Source organism: Lepidochelys kempii, chromosome 2 (assembly GCF_965140285.1).
Source record: "Lepidochelys kempii isolate rLepKem1 chromosome 2, rLepKem1.hap1, whole genome shotgun sequence".
Taxonomy (NCBI): domain Eukaryota; kingdom Metazoa; phylum Chordata; order Testudines; family Cheloniidae; genus Lepidochelys; species Lepidochelys kempii.
In genome coordinates this window covers 1,573,075-1,596,670 of record NC_136381.1, presented here as the reverse complement: position 1 = coordinate 1,596,670, position 23,596 = coordinate 1,573,075, and the positions used below count along the sequence as shown (strand labels likewise).

The 23,596-nt window shown below is 64.4% G+C and overlaps 2 protein-coding genes across 5 annotated transcripts in view; one reads left to right on the top strand and one right to left on the bottom strand.

Moving 5' to 3' along the window:
- Positions 1–18,021, top strand: part of SHARPIN (SHANK associated RH domain interactor) — a 56,272-nt gene extending 38,251 nt beyond the window's left edge. For 2 of the 3 annotated variants that reach the window (XM_073329818.2, XM_073329819.2), the window contains 6 exons: positions 3,370–3,530; positions 3,838–3,949; positions 4,575–4,754; positions 8,514–8,612; positions 10,249–10,392; positions 11,105–12,881. In XM_073329818.2, coding sequence (XP_073185919.2) covers positions 3,370–3,530; positions 3,838–3,949; positions 4,575–4,754; positions 8,514–8,612; positions 10,249–10,392; positions 11,105–11,185 — 777 coding nt within the window. In that variant the 3' untranslated portion in view covers positions 11,186–12,881. Of the gene's footprint in view, positions 1–3,369; positions 3,531–3,837; positions 3,950–4,574; positions 4,755–8,513; positions 8,613–10,248; positions 10,393–11,104; positions 12,882–16,287 lie in introns of those variants that run through there. The other variant, XR_012157050.2, reaches the window with a different exon arrangement.
- Positions 12,741–21,611, bottom strand: CYC1 (cytochrome c1). Of its 2 annotated transcripts, XM_073329821.2 has the most exons (8): positions 21,478–21,566; positions 20,408–20,476; positions 16,308–16,501; positions 15,841–15,967; positions 14,551–14,708; positions 13,947–14,107; positions 13,336–13,436; positions 12,741–13,103 (listed from the first exon to the last, which is right to left on the bottom strand). In XM_073329821.2, the coding sequence occupies exons 3-8, from the start codon at positions 16,493–16,495 to the stop codon at positions 12,999–13,001; spliced, it is 840 nt and encodes a 279-aa protein (XP_073185922.1). In that variant the 5' UTR covers positions 16,496–16,501; positions 20,408–20,476; positions 21,478–21,566; the 3' UTR covers positions 12,741–12,998. The 2 variants fall into 2 exon arrangements, with proteins under 2 accessions (XP_073185922.1, XP_073185921.1); XM_073329820.2 differs by lacking the exon at positions 20,408–20,476 and having other exon boundaries at positions 21,478–21,611.
- Between the last annotated feature and the right edge of the window lie 1,985 nt (positions 21,612–23,596).

Genomic DNA, 23,596 nt, shown 5'->3' with positions numbered 1-23,596 from the left:
CTGGGCGGCCTGGCCCCTCTCTGGCGGGGAGCTCCGGGCCCCGCTGGGCGGCCTGGCCCCTCTCTGGCGGGGAGCTCCGGGCCCCGCTGGGCGGCCTGGCCCCTCTCTGGCGGGGAGCTCCGGGCCCCGCTGGGCGGCCTGGCCCCTCTCTGGCGGGGAGCTCCGGGCCCCGCTGGGCGGCCTGGCCCCTCTCTGGCGGGGAGCTCCGGGCCCCGCTGGGCGGCCTGGCCCCTCTCTGGCGGGGAGCTCCGGGCCCCGCTGGGCGGCCTGGCCCCTCTCTGGCGGGGAGCTCCGGGCCCCGCTGGGCGGCCTGGCCCCTCTCTGGCGGGGAGCTCCGGGCCCCGCTGGGCGGCCTGGCCCCTCTCTGGCGGGGAGCTCCGGGCCCCGCTGGGCGGCCTGGCCCCTCTCTGGCGGGGAGCTCCGGGCCCCGCTGGGCGGCCTGGCCCCTCTCTGGCGGGGAGCTCCGGGCCCCGCTGGGCGGCCTGGCCCCTCTCTGGCGGGGAGCTCCGGGCCCCGCTGGGCGGCCTGGCCCCTCTCTGGCGGGGAGCTCCGGGCCCCGCTGGGCGGCCTGGCCCCTCTCTGGCGGGGAGCTCCGGGCCCCGCTGGGCGGCCTGGCCCCTCTCTGGCGGGGAGCTCCGGGCCCCGCTGGGCGGCCTGGCCCCTCTCTGGCGGGGAGCTCCGGGCCCCGCTGGGCGGCCTGGCCCCTCTCTGGCGGGGAGCTCCGGGCCCCGCTGGGCGGCCTGGCCCCTCTCTGGCGGGGAGCTCCGGGCCCCGCTGGGCGGCCTGGCCCCTCTCTGGCGGGGAGCTCCGGGCCCCGCTGGGCGGCCTGGCCCCTCTCTGGCGGGGAGCTCCGGGCCCCGCTGGGCGGCCTGGCCCCTCTCTGGCGGGGAGCTCCGGGCCCCGCTGGGCGGCCTGGCCCCTCTCTGGCGGGGAGCTCCGGGCCCCGCTGGGCGGCCTGGCCCCTCTCTGGCGGGGAGCTCCGGGCCCCGCTGGGCGGCCTGGCCCCTCTCTGGCGGGGAGCTCCGGGCCCCGCTGGGCGGCCTGGCCCCTCTCTGGCGGGGAGCTCCGGGCCCCGCTGGGCGGCCTGGCCCCTCTCTGGCGGGGAGCTCCGGGCCCCGCTGGGCGGCCTGGCCCCTCTCTGGCGGGGAGCTCCGGGCCCCGCTGGGCGGCCTGGCCCCTCTCTGGCGGGGAGCTCCGGGCCCCGCTGGGCGGCCTGGCCCCTCTCTGGCGGGGAGCTCCGGGCCCCGCTGGGCGGCCTGGCCCCTCTCTGGCGGGGAGCTCCGGGCCCCGCTGGGCGGCCTGGCCCCTCTCTGGCGGGGAGCTCCGGGCCCCGCTGGGCGGCCTGGCCCCTCTCTGGCGGGGAGCTCCGGGCCCCGCTGGGCGGCCTGGCCCCTCTCTGGCGGGGAGCTCCGGGCCCCGCTGGGCGGCCTGGCCCCTCTCTGGCGGGGAGCTCCGGGCCCCGCTGGGCGGCCTGGCCCCTCTCTGGCGGGGAGCTCCGGGCCCCGCTGGGCGGCCTGGCCCCTCTCTGGCGGGGAGCTCCGGGCCCCGCTGGGCGGCCTGGCCCCTCTCTGGCGGGGAGCTCCGGGCCCCGCTGGGCGGCCTGGCCCCTCTCTGGCGGGGAGCTCCGGGCCCCGCTGGGCGGCCTGGCCCCTCTCTGGCGGGGAGCTCCGGGCCCCGCTGGGCGGCCTGGCCCCTCTCTGGCGGGGAGCTCCGGGCCCCGCTGGGCGGCCTGGCCCCTCTCTGGCGGGGAGCTCCGGGCCCCGCTGGGCGGCCTGGCCCCTCTCTGGCGGGGAGCTCCGGGCCCCGCTGGGCGGCCTGGCCCCTCTCTGGCGGGGAGCTCCGGGCCCCGCTGGGCGGCCTGGCCCCTCTCTGGCGGGGAGCTCCGGGCCCCGCTGGGCGGCCTGGCCCCTCTCTGGCGGGGAGCTCCGGGCCCCGCTGGGCGGCCTGGCCCCTCTCTGGCGGGGAGCTCCGGGCCCCGCTGGGCGGCCTGGCCCCTCTCTGGCGGGGAGCTCCGGGCCCCGCTGGGCGGCCTGGCCCCTCTCTGGCGGGGAGCTCCGGGCCCCGCTGGGCGGCCTGGCCCCTCTCTGGCGGGGAGCTCCGGGCCCCGCTGGGCGGCCTGGCCCCTCTCTGGCGGGGAGCTCCGGGCCCCGCTGGGCGGCCTGGCCCCTCTCTGGCGGGGAGCTCCGGGCCCCGCTGGGCGGCCTGGCCCCTCTCTGGCGGGGAGCTCCGGGCCCCGCTGGGCGGCCTGGCCCCTCTCTGGCGGGGAGCTCCGGGCCCCGCTGGGCGGCCTGGCCCCTCTCTGGCGGGGAGCTCCGGGCCCCGCTGGGCGGCCTGGCCCCTCTCTGGCGGGGAGCTCCGGGCCCCGCTGGGCGGCCTGGCCCCTCTCTGGCGGGGAGCTCCGGGCCCCGCTGGGCGGCCTGGCCCCTCTCTGGCGGGGAGCTCCGGGCCCCGCTGGGCGGCCTGGCCCCTCTCTGGCGGGGAGCTCCGGGCCCCGCTGGGCGGCCTGGCCCCTCTCTGGCGGGGAGCTCCGGGCCCCGCTGGGCGGCCTGGCCCCTCTCTGGCGGGGAGCTCCGGGCCCCGCTGGGCGGCCTGGCCCCTCTCTGGGGGGAAGCTCCGGGCCCCGCTGGGCGGCCTGGCCCCTCTCTGGGGGGAAGCTCCGGGCCCCGCTGGGCGGCCTGGCCCCTCTCTGGGGGGAAGCTCCGGGCCCCGCTGGGCGGCCTGGCCCCTCTCTGGGGGGAAGCTCCGGGCCCCGCTGGGCGGCCTGGCCCCTCTCTGGCGGGGAGCTCCGGGCCCCGCTGGGCGGCCTGGCCCCTCTCTGGCGGGGAGCTCCGGGCCCCGCTGGGCGGCCTGGCCCCTCTCGGTGGGGTGCCCTGCTGGGCGGCCTGGCCCCTCTCGCGGGGAGCTCCGGGCCCCGCTGGGCGGCCTGGCCCCTCTCTGGCGGGGAGCTCCGGGCCCCGCTGGGCGGCCTGGCCCCTCTCTGGCGGGGAGCTCCGGGCCCCGCTGGGCGGCCTGGCCCCTCTCGCGGGGAGCTCCGGGCCCCGCTGGGCGGCCTGGCCCCTCTCGCGGGGAGCTCCGGGCCCTGCTGGGCGGCCTGGCCCCTCTCGCGGGGAGCTCCGGGCCCCGCTGGGCGGCCTGGCCCCTCTCGCGGGGAGCTCCGGGCCCCGCTGGGCGGCCTGGCCCCTCTCGCGGGGAGCTCCGGGCCCCGCTGGGCGGCCTGGCCCCTCTCGCGGGGAGCTCCGGGCCCCGCTGGGCGGCCTGGCCCCTCTCGCGGGGAGCTCCGGGCCCCGCTGGGCGGCCTGGCCCCTCTCGCGGGGAGCTCCGGCCCCGCTGGGCAAGGTGCCCTGACCTCTCCCTGGCTCTGTTCTGCAGGCCCTGGAGGACGAGCGGCTGCAGAACTTCCGGCAGTTGCTGCAGCTGGAGGAGGAGTTGCTGGTGCCCAGCCAGGAGGCCATGGAGTGCCGGATCTGCTACCTGCCCGTGGCTCCAGGGGACGGGGTGCTGCTTCGCGAGTGTCTGCACAACTTCTGCAGGTACGGCTGCCCAGCCGGCACCCCCAGGCCACGGTGTGTGGGCGCCGCGAGGCAGAGACTGCTGCAGAGCCGGGGGATGGAGAGGGTGGGATCGGGCCGGAGCCACCAGCTCCTCCCTGGTGTCCATTCCCTGGTCCCTGCCATGCAGCGCTTGGACTCCATCCCTGAGGCCCTGTGCTGGGAGCCTGCGTCTGAGCCAGACTTTGGGCCCTCGCGGGGCTGCGAGGGCTGAGAGCTCAGACCATGGGGCCACAGCTGCCGGGTCAGGGGAGGGGTTCCCTGGGGTGACTGCACCCTGTCCCCACAGAGACTGCCTGCGGCAGGTGATCATCTACAGCCAGGAACCCCAGGTGTCCTGCCCCTTCCGCGATGACACCTACGCCTGCAGCAGCAAGCTCCAGGAACGGGAGGTCCGGGCGGTGAGTCCCTGCAGTGGGCAAGGAGGGCTCCAGCTTCCAAGAGCTGGCCTGCAGGCCCCAGCGGGTGGGCGAGCGGGTGTGGGGCAGGATCTCGGCTGGTTCCATAGGACCAGCCCCAGTGCTCGAGGGGAGGCACAGCGGGAGATGGGGGGAGTGGGGTAAACACTGGAATGCGTTACCTAGGGAGGTGGTAGAATCTCCTTCCTTAGAGGTTTTTAAGGTCAGGCTTGACAAAGCCCTGGCTGGGATGATTTAACTGGGAATTGGTCCTTCTTCGAGCAGGGGGTTGGACTAGATGACCTTCTGGGGTCCCTTCCAACCCTGATATTCTATGATTCTATGAAATGTTATCAGACAAATGCCTGGGCCCCCAGGGACTTGCTGGGAGGCTCTGACCCCCCCGCGCCGCCATCAGATCCCAGAGGCCTGGCCCCCTTCTCCCCTCCCCCCTTGGATCTTGGGGACCTGCACACTTAAGCCAGGCTAGCCCCTGCCCCACAGCCACCTTCTGTCAGGGCAGAGCTCCCAGAAGGGGCCCCTGCAGCCTGTCCCTGCCCCTGGCGGCTCTGGATGGGGTGGGCATGGCCAGCAGTGGCGTGACCTCCTCAGGGCTCTGGGCCCTCAGCTGGTGTCAGCAGAGGAGTACAAGCGGTTCCTGGAGCGGGGCCTGGTGGCAGCGGAGAGACGCACCCAGAACAGCTATCACTGCAAAACCGCAGACTGCCAGGGCTGGTGCATCTACGAGGACGCCGTCAACGAGTTCCGCTGCCCCATCTGCTGGGGCCTGAACTGCTTGCTCTGCAAGGTGAGCCCCCGGGGGCCCTGCGGGGGAGGCCCGGGGGGGCAGGCCGCTCTGCTCTCCGGTGGGGATGGACGTGGGGCCCTGCCTGCAGCTGCTGCCATCCTGTTGAGACTGCCGCGCAGTGCTCCAGCAGCCAGGCCCTGCGCAGTTGGGTGGAACGGTGCATGCTGGGATGGGTCATTTCTGCAGCAGGGATTCCAAGGCCAGCAGGGACCATTGTGATGCTCTAGTGACCTCCTGCCTCGCACAGGCCCGGGAACAGGCCCAGGTCATTCCTAGCGCTGAGCTTTTAGACAAACAGCCTGTCTGGATTTAAAAACTGCCAGTGACAGAGAATCCACCATGAGCCTTGGGAAATTGCTCCAGTGGTTAATTCCTCTATGTTAAAAACGTACGTCCTATTTCCAGTGTGAATGTGTCTAGTTTCAACGTCCAGCCATTGGCTCGGGTCAGACCTTTTCCTGCTAGACTGAAGAGCCCATGATCAAATCTCTGTTCCCCACGTAGGTACTTATAGACTGTGACCAAGTCACCCCTTAACCAGCTCCTTGTTATGTTAAACAGACGGAGCTCCTGGAGTCTCTCACTGTACGGCAGGTTTCTAACCCTGTAATCATTCCCATGGCTCGTCTCTGACCCCTCCTCAATGTATCATCATCCTTCTTGAATTGTGGACACCAGAACTGGACCCAAGATTCCAGCAGCCCTTGTACCAGGGCTACATACAGAGCAGCAGGAGCATGGGAGGAGAGGGCAGCAGAGTAGGGGGTTGGGGAGGGGAGGTCTGAAGCAGGGGGGTCTGGAGCATGGGGGGGGGGGTCCAGAGCACTGGAGCTGTGCAGGGGATGGGGAGGGGGTCCAGAGCAGTGGGGGTGGGACATACAGGATGGGTAGGGTGGCCCAGAGCAGTGGGGGGTAGGACAGGGGGAGAGAAGAGAGGAGGGGGTCTGGAGAGTGAGGGGAGGGGAGGTGTCCAGAGAACTCAACAAGCATGTGGACAAGGGGGAGCCAGTGGATATAATGTACTTCGATTTGCAGAAAGCCTTTGCCAAGGTCCCTCACCAAAGGCTCCTAAGCAAAGTAAACTGTCATGGGATAAGAGGGAAGCTCCTCTCAGGGATTGGTAACTGGTTAAAAGATAGGAAACAAAGAGTAGGAATAAATGGTCAGTTTTCAGAATGGAGAGAGGTAAATAGTGGTGTCCCCCAGGGGTCTGTTCTGGGCCCAGTCCTATTCAACATATTCATAAATGATCTAGGAAAAGGGGTAAACAGTGAGGTGGCAAAATTTGCAGATGATACAAAACTACTCAATGACAGGTTTCAGAGTAGCAGCCGTGTTAGTCTGTATTCGCAAAAAGAAAAGGAGGACTTGTGGCACCTTAGAGACTAACCCATTTATTTGAGCATGAGCTTTCGTGAGCTACAGCTCACTTCATCGGATGCATACTGTGGAAAGTACAGAAGATCTTTTTATACATGGTTTGTGTGTGTATAAAAAGATCTTCTGTACTTTCCACAGTATGCATCCGATGAAGTGAGCTGTAGCTCTCGAAAGCTCATGCTCAAATAAATTGGTTAGTCTCTAAGGTGCCACAAGTCCTCCTTTTCTTTTTTGCAAAACTACTCAGGATACTTAAGTCCCAGGCAGCCTGCGAAGAGCTACAAAGGGATCTCACAAAACTGGGTGACTGGGCAACCAAATGGCAGATGAAATTCAATGTTGATAAATGCAAAGTAATGCACATTGGAAAACATCATCCCAACTATACATATACAATGACGGGCTCTAAATTAGCTGTTACCACTCAAGAAAGAGATCTCAGAGTCATTGGGGAGAGTTCTCTGAAAACATCCACTCACTGTGCAGCAGCAGCCAAAAAACGAACAGAAAGTTGGGAATCATTAAGAAAGGGATAGAGAGTAAGACAGAAAAGATCCTATTGCCTCTGTATAAATCCATGGTATGTCTACACCTTGAATACTGCGTGCGGATGTAGCCACCCCATTTCAAAAACAATCTATTGGAATTGGAAAAGTTTCAGAAAAGGGCAACAAAAATGATTCGGGGTCTGGAACAGCTGCCATATGAGGAGAGATTAATAAGAGTGGGACTTTTCAGCATGGAAAAGCGACGACTAAGGGGGGATATGATAGAGGTCTATAAAATCATGACAGGTGTGGAGCAAGTAAATAAGGAAGTGTGATTTACCCTTTCACATAACACAAGAGTGAGGGGTCACCCAGTAAAAGTAACAGGCAGCAGGTTTAACACACACAAAAGGAAGTATTTTTTCACACAACACACAGTCAACCTGTGGAATTGTTTGCCAGCGGATGTTGTGAAGGCCAAGACGCTCATAGGGTTCAAGAAGGGTCCTCTCAGCACGACCACCAAGTTTAGGATCTAGCTGAGCTGTGCCTGCTCCAGCCGGCTGTGAAACAGGGACACTGAGCCGCTCCAACGGGGCAAAGCCGTGGGCTCCCCACACAACACGCCAGCGCCTTCTGTTGGGCAAAAAGTAGAATGACTTTTTTCCTAACGCAGAGGGGTTCGTGATCTCCGGATTTTGGGACTGTCATGGAGCTACAGGCTCTGTGCTATGCCCCTGCTTGGGAACAGTCCCTTGGAGGCGCCCTTCAGTGTGATGGGGTCCCCCGCAGTCTCACCACCTCCTGGACTGAGCTCCCGGGGGGCTCCAGCTCTGCTGCGTCATGCCGGGAGTGCTGGCCTGCAAGTCCCACTGAGACAGACCCTGGGAGAGAGTCTGGGGGGGATGAGTTCACCAGCCAGTGTTTGCAGTAACCAGGCAGTGCAGGGTTTGTTAGTCAGCTGGGACGCAGCTGGGGCTGGCCCTAGCTCAGCACCAAGAACTGAGGGTAAAAGCACCATCTGTCTGCTGAGCTGGAGCAATCAGCTAGCCAAGCTGCAGGGGCTGCGTCCCAGACCGTCTCTCTCTGACCTCTTCAGTCTGCCCCTGGAGAGCCCCAGGCTTCATCCCCTGCTGCTCACGGCTGGAGCTGGGGTCTCTGCTCCACTTCCCTGCTGAGCAGTGGAGATGTCACCTTCCTCTGAGTCGTTGGGGCTTCCTAGTCGCCTTGTGAGCTTCTGCATTGACATGGGGTTGCTTCCAGCAGGTCCAGTTCCTGGCCCAGACAGCCAGGCATCACCCCCACCCTGTTCTGTGCTGCCCCGCATGAGCAGCCGTCACCCACTTCCTCCACTGGGGAGTGAATCAAAGTATAGAGGGGAACTGAGGCACACAAAGGCATCATAAAATTATACAAATAATTCCTACTTCATCCCAGGGCCCTGTCAGGATTTTAGGGTGGGAGGTTGCTCTGGGGCAGGGTGCAGCATGGGAGGAGGTGACATGGGGGGCTGAGGTGCAGGTTCTGGGGGAGGGCTTGAGCAGAACCAAGGGCTGCTGCGTTGCGGGGGCAGGGGGTGAGTCAGTCACTTAATATCCAAGCCCTGGGTCCTGCCCTGTGGCTGGGAGAATGCTGTATCCCCTGGCGGGGCGCCGAGCTCCCATGGCAGAGGGGGCCCTGGAGACTGAGAGGGGATTGGCCATTGCCCCAGGGTCAAAGCCCAGCCTCCCTGGCTCCCCCCCACCAAGCACCATAGGCAGGGGCCCATGGCGCAGTGCCAGGCCAGCTGGGAGCTGCTGTGTGGGGCTCTCAGCCGGCCCAGGGCCTACCCACGCAGAGGCTGCTGCAGGGGAACAGGGGCTGATTGCTGCCCATCTCATCCCCCGCCCAGGCCATCCACGAGGGGAAGGACTGCCGCCAGTACCAGGACGACCTGCAGCTCCAGGCCCAGGACAACGCTGCGGCCCGGCAGACCAGCGACATGCTGCAGGTGGGAGCATGGCTCCGGGCGCCGGGCCCAGCCCAGGAGACCCCCTGGCCGTGCTGCAGGTCAAGGGGGAGCGGGGCACCGAGGGTCTCTTCCCGGCTCTGGCATGGTTTACTGTATGGTCTTGGGGAAGGCCTGTGCCCCACCTGTAAAAGAGGGCTAGCAGGTCCCAGCCTCACTCCCAGCCTGGGCTCCCCACAGCCCCAGGCACCCCCCAGCTCTGCCAGTGCCCCTCACTCCCAACCCGCAGCCCCCTGCTAGCCTAGCCCTACACTCTGCCCCCCAACTCTGCCAGTGCCCCTCACTCCCGACCCACAGCCCCCTGCTAGCCCAGCCCCAGGCACCCCCACAGCTCTGCCGGTGCCCCTCACTCCCAACCTGCAGCCCCCTGCTAGCCCAGCCCTGGACACCCCCACAGCTCTGCCGGTGCCCCTCACTCCCGACCTGCAGCCCCCTGCTAGCCCAGCCCCGGACACCCCCACAGCTCTGCCAGTGCCCCTCACTCCCGACCTGCAGCCCCCTGCTAGCCCAGCCCCGGACACCCCCACAGCTCTGCCAGTGCCCCTCACTCCCGACCTGCAGCCCCCTGCTAGCCCAGCCCCAGGCACCCCCACAGCTCTGCCGGTGCCCCTCACTCCTGACCCACAGCCCCCTGCTAGCCCAGCCCCAGGCACCCCCACAGCTCTGCCGGTGCCCCTCACTCCCAACCCGCAGCCCCTGCTAGCCCAGCCCCGGGCACCCCCACAGCTTGTCACAGCATCCCCCGGGCGATGCTCTGGAACTGCCCCCCATGAAGCCAGGCAGGACTCTGGGGAAGTCTCCTCTCTGTGAGCAGCCTGTCTGCAGGACACACAGCTCACCCGGCTTCCACCTTCCTGGGTCTGACCTCGGAGCATTCGGCCTCCTCTGCCCCTCCGTGTGGTTCCCACAGCGAGTCCGCCCAGGTGGAGTCCTGGGGAAGCCAGAGGGTCCTGCCTCCCAACTCCGCAGTCAGACGTGACTCTCAGCCAGCCAGGAAAACAGAAGGTTTATTAGACGACAGGAACATGGTCTGACACAGAGCTTGTAGGTGCAGAGAACAGGACCCCTCAGCCGGGTCCATTTTGGGGGGCTGTGAGCCAGACAACCATGTCTGCCCTTCACTCCATGTCCCCAGCCAGCCCCAAACGGACTCTCTCCAGCCCCTCCTCCTCTGGACTTTGTCCCTTTCTCGGGCCAGGAGGTCACCTGATCTCTTTGTCTTCAACCCTTTAGCTCTCACCTTGCAAGGGGGAAGGGCCCAGGCCATCAGTTGCCAGGAAACAGGGTGTCGGCCATTCTCTGTGTCCAGACCCCTGCACACACCTGCCCTCTAGGGCTCTGCAGCAATCATACACCCTTATCCCACCACCTAGATACTTAAGAACTGCCTAGGGGAAACTGAGGCACCCCCACACTATTCAGAGGAAACATTAAGAACAGTCCCACTTTGTCACTCAGCTCTACTAGGGCCCCTCACTCCTGACTTGCAGCCCCAGCGAGCCCAGCCCTGGGCTCCCCCCTCTCCCAACACCTCTCATCCCAACCCACAGCCCCCTGCTTGTCCAGCCCTGGGCTCCCCCCAGCTCTGTCTCCTCTGACTGCTGCCTTCCCCTCGCAGACACTGGTGCAGATGGGCGAGGCCATGCACTGCCCCGTATGCCGGATCATCGTGCAGAAGAAGGACGGCTGTGACTGGATCCGCTGCACCGTCTGCCAGACGGAGATCTGCTGGGTGACCAAGGGGCCACGCTGGGGGCCTGGGGTGAGCTGTCACAGGACCGGCAGCCCTGGCCCCCGAGCGCCTGTCCCCAGGGCAGGGAACTGCACCGGCCGTGCCAGGCTGGGCCTCTGCTGCCTCCCCCAGGAGCTCATGTGGGGGAAGCTGGGCCATGGCTGGGGGAGTAGCAGGTTGTGCAAGGAGCAGGCTCCTCCGCCTGGCTGTGTGGCTGCCCCTTCCCCTTGGCTCCAGAGGGAGATTTCCCCTCCCGTGAGCTACTGCACCAGGCAGGGAAAAGCTGACCTGGCCCCCTGCCAGGCCATGGGGCTCCGGTGCCCGAGGCTCTGCCCCAGCTGCTAGAAGAGGGGCGCTCAGGGCAGCACATGGGCTAGAAGCCTGGGCTCTGGGCAGGAGGGGAGCCGCCCCTCGAGCCAGGCAGAACTAGAGTTGGTGCCCCCAACCCTCCCCCTGGAGGGAGCCCTGAGGCTCGTGCATGTGGGAGCAGCAGCCTTCCCCTCCCCCAGCCCCCACCCTGGCTCCAGAGCTGTTCCTGCTGGTGGGACCCTCCCTGGCCCTGGCATGCTGCTCCTGGGGGCTGGAGGGGGGCAGCTGGCTCTGGCTCCTCTTACCTTTGAATGCAGCCCCCCAGGGAGAGGTGGGGAGATGCTGCTGAACCCTCCCCCCCACAGGCAGCTGGGGGCAGGTGTCTCTGTTGTCCGTCGTCGGCGTCCCCCCCTGACACTCTCCTCCCCTCCAGGGCCCTGGTGACACCAGTGGAGGATGCCGCTGTAACGTCAATGGGCAGAGGTGCCACCCGCACTGCCAGAATTGCCACTGAGCACGCGGAGCCAAGCCTGGGCCTCCCCACGCAGCAGCCCCCTAGCCCCAGCACAGGTCAGGCAGGTGCCTTGCTCCTGGGGGAGCGCCTAGCCCTTGCCCGTGCAGTGCCTTGAGGGGCTCCTCCCTGCTCTGGGGGGCTTTCACCTCCCACTCTGAACCTGGCCCAGGGCCTTCTTCCTGCTGAGCCCTAGGCTGGGCCTGTCTCTGCAGCTCCAGGCAGGCCCAGGAGGGAGCTGTTTGGGGTCAGGATTTCAGAGCAGCTGCTGCCTCTGCACCTGCCTGCCTGGCCCCAGGGCTATATTTGTGCTTCTGGAGCTATGCAGGGCTGGGGTAACTGGGGGTGGGGAAATGCTCCTGGTGTAGAGAGGTCCTCAGCCCCCCTGCAATTTAACCTGGGCCTTGCCTTCACTTGCCCTGTACCCTCTCCTGTGGCTGTTGAGTGCCTCCCCCAACACAGGGAGCTCCCCGTGACAACCTCGGGGGGCAGGGGTTTACAGAGGCTGGCTGTTCCCCACTTCTGGGAGGATCCTTGGGTTGCAGGGGCAGGTCCAGGAGCCACCAGCCCCGCGGGGCCCAGGAAAGCTGCACACTTATCCCTTACTGTCATGTGTGGGGGGCAGAGACATCCCTCGGCCCTGGCCCAGTCCCCCCATGCCCAGCATAGCACAAGCTGCTCCAGGTTGGCCTCCCTCTCACCCCTCGGGCTGAGCTGTTGGGGGCAGCCTGGCACTGCCCAGCTCATGGCCAGGCTGCTTGAAGGATTTACTTCCTGAGGGTGGCTGTGGCCTGCCGGAGCTGGTACAAGGAAGCAGCCCCAAAAGGCCCCAGCTGGGCTCTCTGCCCCTTTGGGCAGCTCAGGCTGTGAACGGTGCCACCCCCAGCTGGCATGGCAGGAGAGCCCACGCTTGTGGAGATGGGGCCTGTGCCAGGCTGGTCTGGCTCGGGGAGGCAGTTAGGGCCACTGCACAGCAACACACACATCTGTTGGAGGCACCGGGGCAGCAGCTGGTGCCCATGCCGCAGGGCACTGCAGCCCCTGAGATGCTAGCGGCAGTGGCCAAGAGCTGGGGTAACTGATTTGCCCCACCCACACTGCCCGGGGAGGGAGCACGGAGGACCCCAGCCAGGCCTCTGGGCAGTGCCCTACCATGCAGCATGCTAGGGAGAGGGACAGGGCAGCTCTCCATGAAGCCTGAGGGAGGGAGAGGGGCCCCTCCACACTGCCATGTGTGTGTGTGGGGAGGGGGGGGGGAGAATCAGCCTCTATCAGGCACCTCCCTCAGTAAAGTGAGTGCTGCGTCCCCCGCTGACCCCCACACAACTCAGACAGATGCTGCTCTGGGGACAGAACCATTGAATAAATGCCACCATTACACACAGGCCCCCCGGAAGCTGGGGCTGCAGGGCACAGGCCTTCCCCTCGGGCTGTACTGGGCTCCCCTGGGGGTGGGAAGGAGGCAGGGCAGGGCAGCAGGTGGGAGTGACAGGGCCAGGGGAAGGTGAGGGCCCCCCGGGCAGGGCCTAGGCCAACACACCACACCACACCTCCCCACTGAAGATTGAAGGTTTATTTCTGCCCCCCGCAGCGGGCACGTGCAGACAGCAGCCGCCCCCCTTCCCAGAGTCCTTTCCCAGGCCTAGCAGACGAGCGGCTGTGTCCAAGGGAGAGGACATTAAATAAGAGTAACACGTCATGAGGAGTGGGCTGTACCCGTCTGTCTGTCCAGCTGTACATACATTCCTGTCCAGGGAGGTGCCGCGCGGCGGCTGGGTGGCCAAGGCCCACAGGGTGGCAGGCTCCGGTCCAGTTCTTACTTAGGGGGCCGGTACGCGATTTTTCTGCTCTTTAGTACAGACCACCTATGGCGCTTCAGGTAGTAGATGAGGGGCACCAGGAGGCCAACCATGATCAGCATCTGGGAAGGGAAGAGAAGGGGTTAGGCCAGGCCCTGCCCTGCTTCCGAGCACCTTCCCCCAGTAGTGCATGGACCCAAGGCACTGGCCAGGGTGAGGGCCGGCAGGAATCGCTCAGACACATACCCAGCCTTGCCAGCAGGCCAGGCTGGGCTCCTCCCTCCAGTCCAGGGCACTCCCCAGGCTCCCCAGAGAGGAGCCCCTGTCCCTAGCACCCTGGGGGCAGGCACTGACCTTCATTCCCATGCGTTTGCGGTGATCATGCTCCGGCTCTGCTGCCCACCTCAGGAACGTGCACACGTCTTTCGCTATCTGGGACATGGTGGCCGGGGTCCCTGGGACAAAGCAGAGTCAGCAGCGCCCCGTGTGCAGGGTCCGCGGGCGCCCAGCCCCACCCCACGCGTGCGGCCCGGAACAGGGTCTGCGGGCACCCCCTGCGTGCAGGCTGAGAGCAGGGTCTGCGGGCGCCCAGCCCCACCCCACGCGTGCGGCCCGGAACAGGGTCTGCGGGTGTCCAGCCCCACCCCGTGCCCAGCCCCACCGCGTGCAGGCCCAGAGCAGGGTCCGCGGGCGCTCTGCCCTGCCCCACCCCGCGCGCAGGCCCAGAGCAGGGTCCATGGTGCCCCGAGCACAGGCCCAGAGCAGGCTGGGGCCGGCCCCTGGGGAGAAGCACAGAGCACAGCCAACAAGGAAGGGACTCCAGGCTGCTTGGGGCACGAGGCCCTGGCTCTGTGCTGCAGCTGTGCAGGCAACAGGCACCTCAGCCGACCCTCCACAAGCCCCTGGCTGGAAAGGACCCCGCTCCGGGACAGGCTGGGGGCCTCCCGGCACAGAGCACCTCTTACCATCCTCAAACTCCAGGATCTCGTTGTAGATGGGGGGCGCCATGGTGATGGCCTGCCCCGGGAAGTAGGGGTTGTAATGCAGCTCTTCCCTCATGACCACCCCAGTGGGCGGGTCGCAGTAGCCGGTGAGGAGGGAGAACACGTAGTCCTCACCCCCGTGCCTGAAAGACAAGGCCAGGTGAGATCCCAGGCCCTGGCTGAGACCCAGCTGCCCCCAGGCCAGAGCAGCCATGCTGTGTGGCTGCCCTGCCCCTCAGGCCAGGGCGATGGGCCCTCGGCAGTGAAATCCCGGCCTCCGACCCACTGACACCCCGAGATGGGGGAGGAAGTGGGAGGGCCTGAAAGGAGCCTCCGATTCTCCTGGGGGTGGGCCCTAGGCCTCACTAGGTGTGCTTAGGGCCCGCAGCACAGAGCACCCACCTGGGCTCAGCTTGTCCCCAGCACCATCTGTGCATGGGAGCTCCAGCCGCTTGAGTTAGTCCCAGCATGCACTGCTCCAGCATCTCTTTGAGACCTGGCCCAGCCAGCTGGGCCCTGCGCTCCTCCCCGGCTGCCCTGTTACCAGCTGCTCAGCCCCCCAAGGGCGCACTGGAGGGGGCCTCACCTGGCGCTGATGATGTAGCTCAGGTCTGGGGGCAGCGCCCCATTGTTGGCTGCTCGCGCCGCCTCAGGGTTGGGGTAGGGCTTGGGGAAGTAATCGGAGAGCTTGCCTGGGCGCGTGAACATCTCGCCGTTCTCATCAGGGCCATCGACCACCTCCGCCTGGCACGAGAGAGCACTGAGCCGGGGCCCAGGGGCCCCCACGCCCCACAGAGAGCACTGAGCCAGGGCCCAGGGGCCCCCGCGTCCCGCTTGGCACGAGAGAGCACTGAGCCGGGGCCCAGGGGCCCCCGCGTCCCGCCTGGCACGAGAGAGCACTGAGCCGGGGCCCAGGGGCCCCCGCGTCCCACAGAGAGCACTGAGCCGGGGCCCGGGGCTCCCGCGTCCCACAGAGAGCACTGAGCCGGGGCCCGGGGCTCCCGCGTCCCACAGAGAGCACTGAGCCGGGGCCCCCGCATCCCGCCTGGCACGAGAGAGCACTGAGCCAGGGCCAAGGGGCCCCCGCGTCCCACAGAGAGCACTGAGCCGGGGCCCGGGGCTCCCACGTCCCACAGAGAGCACTGAGCTGGGGCCCGGGGCCCCCGCGTCCCGCCTGGCACGAGAGAGCACTGAGCCAGGGCCAAGGGGCCCCCGCGTCCCACAGAGAGCACTGAGCCGGGGCCCGGGGCTCCCGCGTCCCACAGAGAGCACTGAGCCGGGGCCCGGGGCTCCCGCGTCCCACAGAGAGCACTGAGCCGGGGCCCGGGGCCCCCGCGTCCCGCCTGGCACGAGAGAGCACTGAGCCAGGGCCAAGGGGCCCCCGCGTCCCACAGAGAGCACTGAGCTGGGGCCCAGCTCACCCCACAGAGTACTGAGCCAGGGCCTGGGGCCCCAGCATTCTACCAGGCTGCAGACAGTTGGGCCCAGGGCCCACCCCACAGAGAGCACGGAGCTGGGGCCAGGGGCCCTCCCACCCCACAGAGAGAAGCGAGCTGGGGCCCAGGGGCCCCCACGCATCCCACAGAGAGCACTGAGCTGGGGTCAGGGGCCCACTGCATCCCACCAGGTCGCAGAGACAGAGCACCAGGCTGGGGCCTCTGTCTCTCACAGACGCAGAGCACTGGGCTGGGGCCCAGGCAGCCCACAGTGCATGACTGTGAGGGGCGAGCTTCCCATCACCAAGGGCCTGGGAGGGCACATGGCAGCGAGTCCAGCTCTTCCCCCCACTTCCAACACACACCAGCTAGCAAGAGCCAGCTGCCAGAACTGGGGTGTGGATCCCCCCTCGGAGAGTCCCCACCGCTGTCAGTCTCACCTCCTCGGCCAGGGCCTTGGCCTCAGCCTCGGTGTGGGAGACGCCGATGAGATTGCGGAAGGCCAGGTACTCCATGCTGTGGCAGGCGGCACACACCTGCTTGTACACCTGGTAGCCGCGCCGGATGCTGGGAAGAGGGAGGAGGCCGTGAGCCCCTCTGCCTGGCCTAACCTTATCTGCTCCCCATGGCTCTGAGTGGGAGGGGGCTGGAGGAGGAGAGTCACAGCAAGCCCCTGTGCCATAGCCAGACCCCAAGCCCCCAGCATTCCCTGGGGGAGCCTGAACATCAGCCAAGGGCCAGCGAGAACCAAGAGTTGTGGGGCTGACCTGTCACCCCTGGGATGCAGCTTCCCCACCTGCCTGTGCTCTGACCCCCTGCAGGGGGCTGGCAGCTCACCCCCGGGCTGCCCTCCCTCCAGCCATGGGTTCACTCCATCCCCAGGACAGCCGGCGCCCCCCTCACCGACCTGTCGTGATCCAGGGAGGCCAGCAGGCCATTGTGGCTCCAGGCGTAGCTGGGAGGGTGCAGCAGCAGGTCACTGGCACTCACAGCCGTGTGGAGAGCCAGGGCCAGGCCAGCCCCGCCGGCCGCCAGCACGCCCAGCGCGGACAGCGCCACCTTCCTGCCACGGGACATGCCCGACAGCGACGACATGCTGGCCTGGAACACAGACGAGCGCCGGTCAGCCTGCCAGCTCCAGCAAGGGGCACCCGCCCCCAGCCACACTCCCCAGAGTCCACGCCGGCGGGGCCTTTGGAACCTTCCCACGCCCCAGGAGAGGAGGGTGGGGGAGCAGCCTGTGGGCGCACAGGATGCAACATGCCTCCAAGCCTGCTCAGCCGGGTGCCTCCATCTCCCCCGACAGGCAGGAGACACTGGCCTGCTCCCGCCCGAGCAGAAGGAAGCAGAGTCCCCCTTCCACACAGACTGGGAAGGGCCCAGCGGGGTCAGGAGCTGGAGCTGAAATTTCAGCTGTCTGAGCGGCAGCCCCCAGCGGGGGCCCTGGAGCACTTGCACCGGAGGGGTACGGGTGGGAAGCAGCAGGTGGGTGGGCTGTGGCTCTCCAGAGCTCCCTGCTGGATGGATTCTGTTTAAGCCAGCCAGCCAGGACCAGGCACATGGGGCGAGTCCAGGCCTCTCAGCCCACCCCTCACAGAGATGGGGGTCTCTGGGGCACTGGGACAAGCAACTTCCCCTCTTCTCTACAAGGGGAGCAGTGGGCAGGACTACGGAAAGCCCAGGCCCAATAGCCCTCAAGGGAGCTGACCCATGTGCATCCATGGTGGGAGTGAGCAGGGGGCACAGAGCTCCCACAGCAGGGCAGGACAGTAACCAGGCCCAGCCCCACAGCATCTCGTGGGCAGTGTCACACAGTGGAGCCCTCCACATCGGCGGGAGTGAAGGGGTGAGACATGGACAGCAGGTGACGGGCTCAACTCTTAGCCACACAGCCTCTCACAAGGCATGTGCCACATTCACAGGAGTGGCTAGATTGTCTATAACCACTACACCGTGCTCCACGCCAGACCCAGAACAGACCCTACCTTTCCTGATTTATTAAATTAGAAAATTGCAAATGGTGCATTTATTTACTAGGTTACATTTGTATTGTGATTTGGATCAAGCTCGATTTGGATAGAATTTGGAATTTAATTGAAGTGCACAAAACAGTACTTTTAATCTTTTTATTAGTTTAAATAAAACTAACTTGAGTGTGGTGGACACCTCGATCAATTGTTTGCCTTATGTATGTGTTGTATTTAAAACTAACTCAGGTGTTAAACAAAGGACGTATTATCTGTAGTTAATTAATTGAACTGATGAATGTGGTGACCAGAAACAGTCAGGATTTTAGAGCTAGTAGATCTCATCCTCTCTCACCTTGTTTTTATTCATAGATTGGAAGAGGGGAAAAGTTTTCCTGCTTTTTCAGCTCCCAATTGGTTTCTTACCTTTGAATGAACTAGTCACTGAACTGAACTCGAGGAATAGACTGAAATTAAGACAATATTCCCTCTGCACCTGCAAAACAGGCTGCCGCTGTCAAAAGCAGGTTTAGCGCTTCGACAAACTCTGGTTTCCAGTGCTTAGCCAGAGACTCCACCAGTTCAGTGGTTTGATATTCCTTAAAACTTCAGTGATAAATGTGTACAGCTTAACACTATATTTTATATTTAGATTAAACGATTAATAGATTACAGTAAGTTTAAGCCTTAACATAGACTGTCAATTTCAAATTTAATTTTAAATAGATTTTTTAAAACAAAGGTATTTAATTTAAATAAAAAAATCCAATGTTTGTCATCACTGATTGTTACCCACCCCGACTGCAGGCCAGTGGACACAGGCAGAGAGGCCAGCGCTGGGAGTGTCACATGAGTGCACATGGTCCCATCTCAGCAAGTCCCACTGAGCTCCGGGGCAGCTGCTGCTGTTTGATTGCAGCGCCTTGTCACCAATATGGCAAGGGAAGCAGCCATGCCAACACAAGGAACCACAAAGCAGAGTTCAGCACCATTCAATACCCACTCGGACCACCTCACAGCCAGCTGCAGCCACACTAACTACAGCGATGCCTGTTGCAGCACACCACACGCCAACACCTCTGCAGAAAGCACTAATCTGAGCATGGGGACTGGGAGCCAGGAACCCAGTTCATGCTGATTTAAGCACTGGACCTGGACAAGTCATGGTGTCTCACCATGCTGCTGCTTCTCTGAGTTTAAGACCAGAAGGGATCCAGTCTGATCCCCCGTATAGCACAGGCCAGGGAATCCCACCCAGTTACCCAATATTGGGCCCAGTAAACTGATTGGCTGATGCTTCCTGAAAGGCAACTAGCATGGATGTGAGGACTTAGACATAGGTGGAGACTCTATACGTTCCTGGGGAGTCTGTCCCAGTGGTTCACCACCCTCACTGCTAAACATCTGTACCTAGTTTCTCATCTAACTATCTTGCGCCAGCTTCCAGATGCCACCCTACTAGATCAAAGAGCACGTTAGCACCTGGTGTTTTTTCCTGTGACAGTCCTTACCCACTGTGATCAAATCATCTCTCACTCTTCTGTAAACTAAACAGATTGAGCTCCTTAAGGAATTTTCTCCAGCCTGTGAATCATTTTTGTGGCTCTTTTCTGCACCTCTCCAATTTTTCAACATCCTTTTTAAAACGTAGCCCCCAGAAGTGGCTGCAGCGTTCCAGGGTCCATTTCAGCAACACCATGGCTAGAGGTAAAATCCCCTCCCCACTTCTACTCCCCATTTATACATCCGTGGATTGCATTAGCCCTTTCTGACACAGCAGACTTCTGTTCAGTTGCTCATCCCCTGTGATCTTTTCCAAAGTTACTGATGTCCAGGATACAATCCCCCAGCCTGTAGGTCAGGCCTGCATTGCTGTTTCCTAAATGTGTAACTTTCCATTTGGTTGCACTTTGTTTGAATGGGTCCATCTTACCAAGCGATCCAGATCTCTGTACAACTGGCCTGTCCTCAGCACTATTTACCACTCTGCCAACCCTTGTGTCATCCACAAGTTTTATTAGCAGTGATCTTATATTACACTTATCATAGAATATCAGGGTTGGAAGGGACCTCAGGAGGTCATCTAGTCCAACCCCCTGCTCAAAGCAGGGCCAATCCCCAATTTCTGCCCCACATCCCTAAATGGCCCCCTCAAGGATTGAACTCGCAACCCTGGGTTTAGCAGGCCAATGCTCAAACCACTAAGCTATCCCCCACAAGTTGAATAGCATCAAGCCCAGTACTAATCCCTGTGGACCACCACCAGACTCTCCCATTTAAGAGTGGTTCCCTCCCTAACAACTACTTTCTTAGATCTCTCACTTAGCCCGCTGTTAGTCCATTTAACATAAGAACGGCCATCCTGGGGCAGACTAATGGTCCACCTAGCCCAGTATCCCGTCTGCTGACAGTGGCCAATGCCAGATGCTTCAGAGGGAATGAACAGAACAGGGCAATTTATTGAGTGATTCATCCCTGTTGTCCAACCCCAGCTTTTGGCAGACAAAGGTTTAGGGACACCCAGAGCATGCGGTTTCATCCCTGACCATCTTGGCCAATAGCCATCGATGGACCTGTCCTCCAGGAACTTCTCTTTCTTTTCTGAATCCAGTCAGTCTTTTGCCCTTTACAACAACTCAAGCAACGAGTTCCACAGATTGACTGTGCGTTGTGTGAAGAAATACTTCCTTTTGTTTTAAGGCTGCTGCCTATTCATTTCATTGAGTGACCCCTGGTTCTTGTGTTATACGAAGTAGTAAATAACACTTCCTTATTCATGTTCTCTGCACCATTCATGATTTTATAGACCTCTATCATATCCCCCCTTAGTCATCTCTTTTCTAACTTTTTAAATTCCAGTTTTTTTAATCTCTCCTCATATGGAAGCTGTTCCATATCCCTAATCATTTTGTTGTCTTTCTCTGTATGTTTTCACAGGACACGTACTCGGATCCCATACAGTGCTGGTTTATCAGAATGTTGTCTGCTACTTAGCCAAAAACCTTACAAAAATTTAAGTCTATTACAGCTATGTAGTTACCTTTATCAAACTTGCAATCTCACTTCCCAAAGAGAAGTTTAAGGGGTGACTTGATCAGTCTGTAAGTACCTATATGGGGAACAAATATTTAACAACGGGCTCTTCAATCTAGCAGAGGAAGGTCTAACATGATCCAGTCACTGGAAGCTGATGCTAGACAAATTCTGACAGGAAATAAAGCGTAAATTTTTAACAGGGAGGGTAATTAACCACTGGAACAATTTCCCAAGGGTCGCAGTGAATTCTCCATCACTGGTGATTTTTTAAACCAGGACTGGCTGTTTTTCTAAAGCTCTGCTCTAGGAATGATCTTGGGGCAGGTGTCTGGCCCGTGTTACACGGGCAGTCAGACCACATGATCACAACAATCCTTTTGGACCTTGGAATCGATGAAAAGAATAAACTCAGGTTTAATTACATCCAGTTTCCAATAAAACCCTGTTGACTGGAAGACGGGAGTGATGACCTTGACACACCTTAGTAGAGAGAGGAGGGTTCGTTCATAATTCCTCAGTGCTGGGAAGGCCAAATGCCTTCTCACGAGCTGCAGGAGCGTACAGGGGACGATGCCCCGGTAACAGATGCGGCTCTCGGGAAAGGGGCAGCCCCGCGGCTCGCTCCCTGGGGAGACCCAGGCCCGTGCGGGAGGGGACAGCCAAGGCTCGCAGACACGCTTAGGAAGGGAAAGGGAGCCGGAGCCCGCAGCTGAGGGCGGCGACCTGACCCCTCCGAAGGCTCCCGCTTCCCCAGCGCGCAGCAGGAGGCGGCCGCGCTCCTGCGGGGCCCCCCGGCAGCCGCCTGCGGGGCGAGATCCGCGCAGCGCGGCCCCCGCCGAGAGACCCGCCCCCGCCCCCGCCCCGCGGCCTGCCGAGGCGAGAGAGGCGCCCGCCGGGGGTCCCCGCCCGGCCACACCCAGCCCGGAGCGCCCCGAGGGCCAGCGGCCGCTCCCCAGCTGCGGGGCCCCGGGCCCGACCGGGCGGGGGCGCCGCGCCCCGGTGACCTTCAGGGCCGGGCAGGGCGCAGAGCCTGGGGGGCGCGGCCCGGGGCGCGGCGCGGCCGGCGGGTCTCACCTGGGGGGGCCGCAGGCGGGGCCCGGGTGGCGGCGGCAGCAGGGAGCCGCCCCGGGTCCGCAGCACCAGGCACCGCGCCGCCGACAGCGCCGCCATCTTGGAGAGGAGCCGGGGTCCGCCTCCTTCCCAGGGTGCACCGCGCGGGCCGGGCCTACGGCGGCCGAGTGGGGAGGGGACGGGGCTCGGCAGGAGACGCGGAAAGGGCGGAGCTTGCAGCGCCTCTGGGCACAACTGATATCCGGTCACGTGGATCGCGACGCCGAGCCGGAAGCACCGCCCCCACCGGAAACAGCCCCCGCGCTGGAGGTCATGGGGTCATAGCCTTGCGGCAGCGCTGGGCCGGGTCGGGCCTGGGCCACGCCCCCACCCCATGGGACTCCGCCCCCCCAGCCCTTCCCCCTCCGCGCCGTTCTGGGCCCGGCCCCCCCAGCAGAGTCCTCGGGCCTCCCCGCCCGGCTCCCTGCCCCCGGCCCCGGCCCCGGCCCCCGCTCCGGGCAGGGAGGGGAGATTCCAGGGGCTGCCCCGCTGGGGAGCCCGGGGGCGAGCGCGGAGCTGCGGGGGGGGGGCTGCGACCTGGGGGGGGGATAGCCAGGCTCCGGGGGGGGGGACTGCGACCTGGGGGGGGATAGCCAGGCTCCGGGGGGCGGACCCAGGCTCCCGGGGCAGTAGGAGGAGAGCTATGAGCCGGGGGGGGAGCTGCCAGTCGGGGGGGATAGCCAGGCTCCGGGGGGGGGGGCTGCGACCTGGGGGGGGATAGCCAGGCTCCCGGGGCAGTAGGAGGAGAGCTATGAGCCGGGGGGGAAGCTGCCAGTCGGGGGGGATAGCCAGGCTCGGGGGGGGGGGAGCTGCGACCTGGGGGGGGGGGGATAGCCAGGCTCCGGGGGGCAGACCCAGGCTCCCAGGGCAGTAGGAGGAGAGCTATGAGCCGGGGGGGGGAGCTGCCAGTCGGGGGGGATAGCCAGGCTCTGGGGGAGGGGAGCTGCGACCTGGGGGGGAATAGCCAGGCTCCGGGGCGCGGAGCCAGGCTCCCGGGGCAGTAGGAGGAGAGCTGCCAGTCGGGGGGGAAGCTGCCAGTCGGGGGGGATAGCCAGGCTCCGGGGCGGGGAGCTGCGACCTGGGGGGGGGGGATAGCCAGGCTCCGGGGGGCGGAGCCAGACTCCCGGGGCAGTAGGAGGAGAGCTGCCAGTCGGGGGGGAAGCTGCCAGTCGGGGGGGGATAGCCAGGCTGGGGGGGGGAGCTGCAAGCTGGGGGGGATAGCCAGGCTCCGGGGGGGCGGAGCCAGACTCCTGGGACAGTAGGAGGAGAGCTATGAGCCGGGGGGGGGGGAGCTGCCAGTCGGGGGGGATAGCCAGGCTCCGGGGGGGATAGCCAGGCTCCCGGGGCGTGGAGCCAGGCTCCTGAGGCAGTAGGAGGAGAGCTATGAGCCGGGGGGGGGGGAGCTGCCAGTCGGGGGGGATAGCCAGGCTCGGGGGGGGGAAGTTGCGACCTGGGGGGGATAGCCAGGCTCCCGGGGTGTGGAGCCAGGCTCCCGGGGCAGTAGGAGGAGAGCTATGAGCCGGGGGGGGGGGAGCTGCCAGTCAGGGGGGATAGCCAGGCTCTGGGGGGGGGAGCTGCGACCTGGGGGGGAATAGCCAGGCTCCGGGGGGCAGACCCAGGCTCCCAGGGCAGTAGGAGGAGAGCTATGAGCCAGGGGGGGAGCTGCCAGTCGGGGGGGATAGCCAGGCTCTGGGGGGGGGGGGAGCTGCAACCTGGGGGGGGATAGCCAGGCTCCGGGGGGCGGAGCCAGACTCCCGGGGCAGTAGGAGGAGAGCTGCCAGTCGGGGGGGGGAAGCTGCCAGTCAGGGGGGATAGCCAGGCTCGGGGGGGGGGGGAGCTGCGACCTGGGGGGGATAGCCAGGCTCCGGGGGGCAGAGCCAGGATCCTGGGACAGTAGGAGGAGAGCTATGAGCCAGGGGGAGCTGCCAGCCAGGGGGGGATAGCCAGGCTCCGGGGGCGGGGGGGAGCTGCGAGCCACGGGTCTCATCCCCACACTGCCCCCTCACGCCAGGTGCGGACAGGCACCCGACAGACCATCAGTGCGCACACGAACTGCAGTGGCTGTAAGTTGACCAACTCAAGG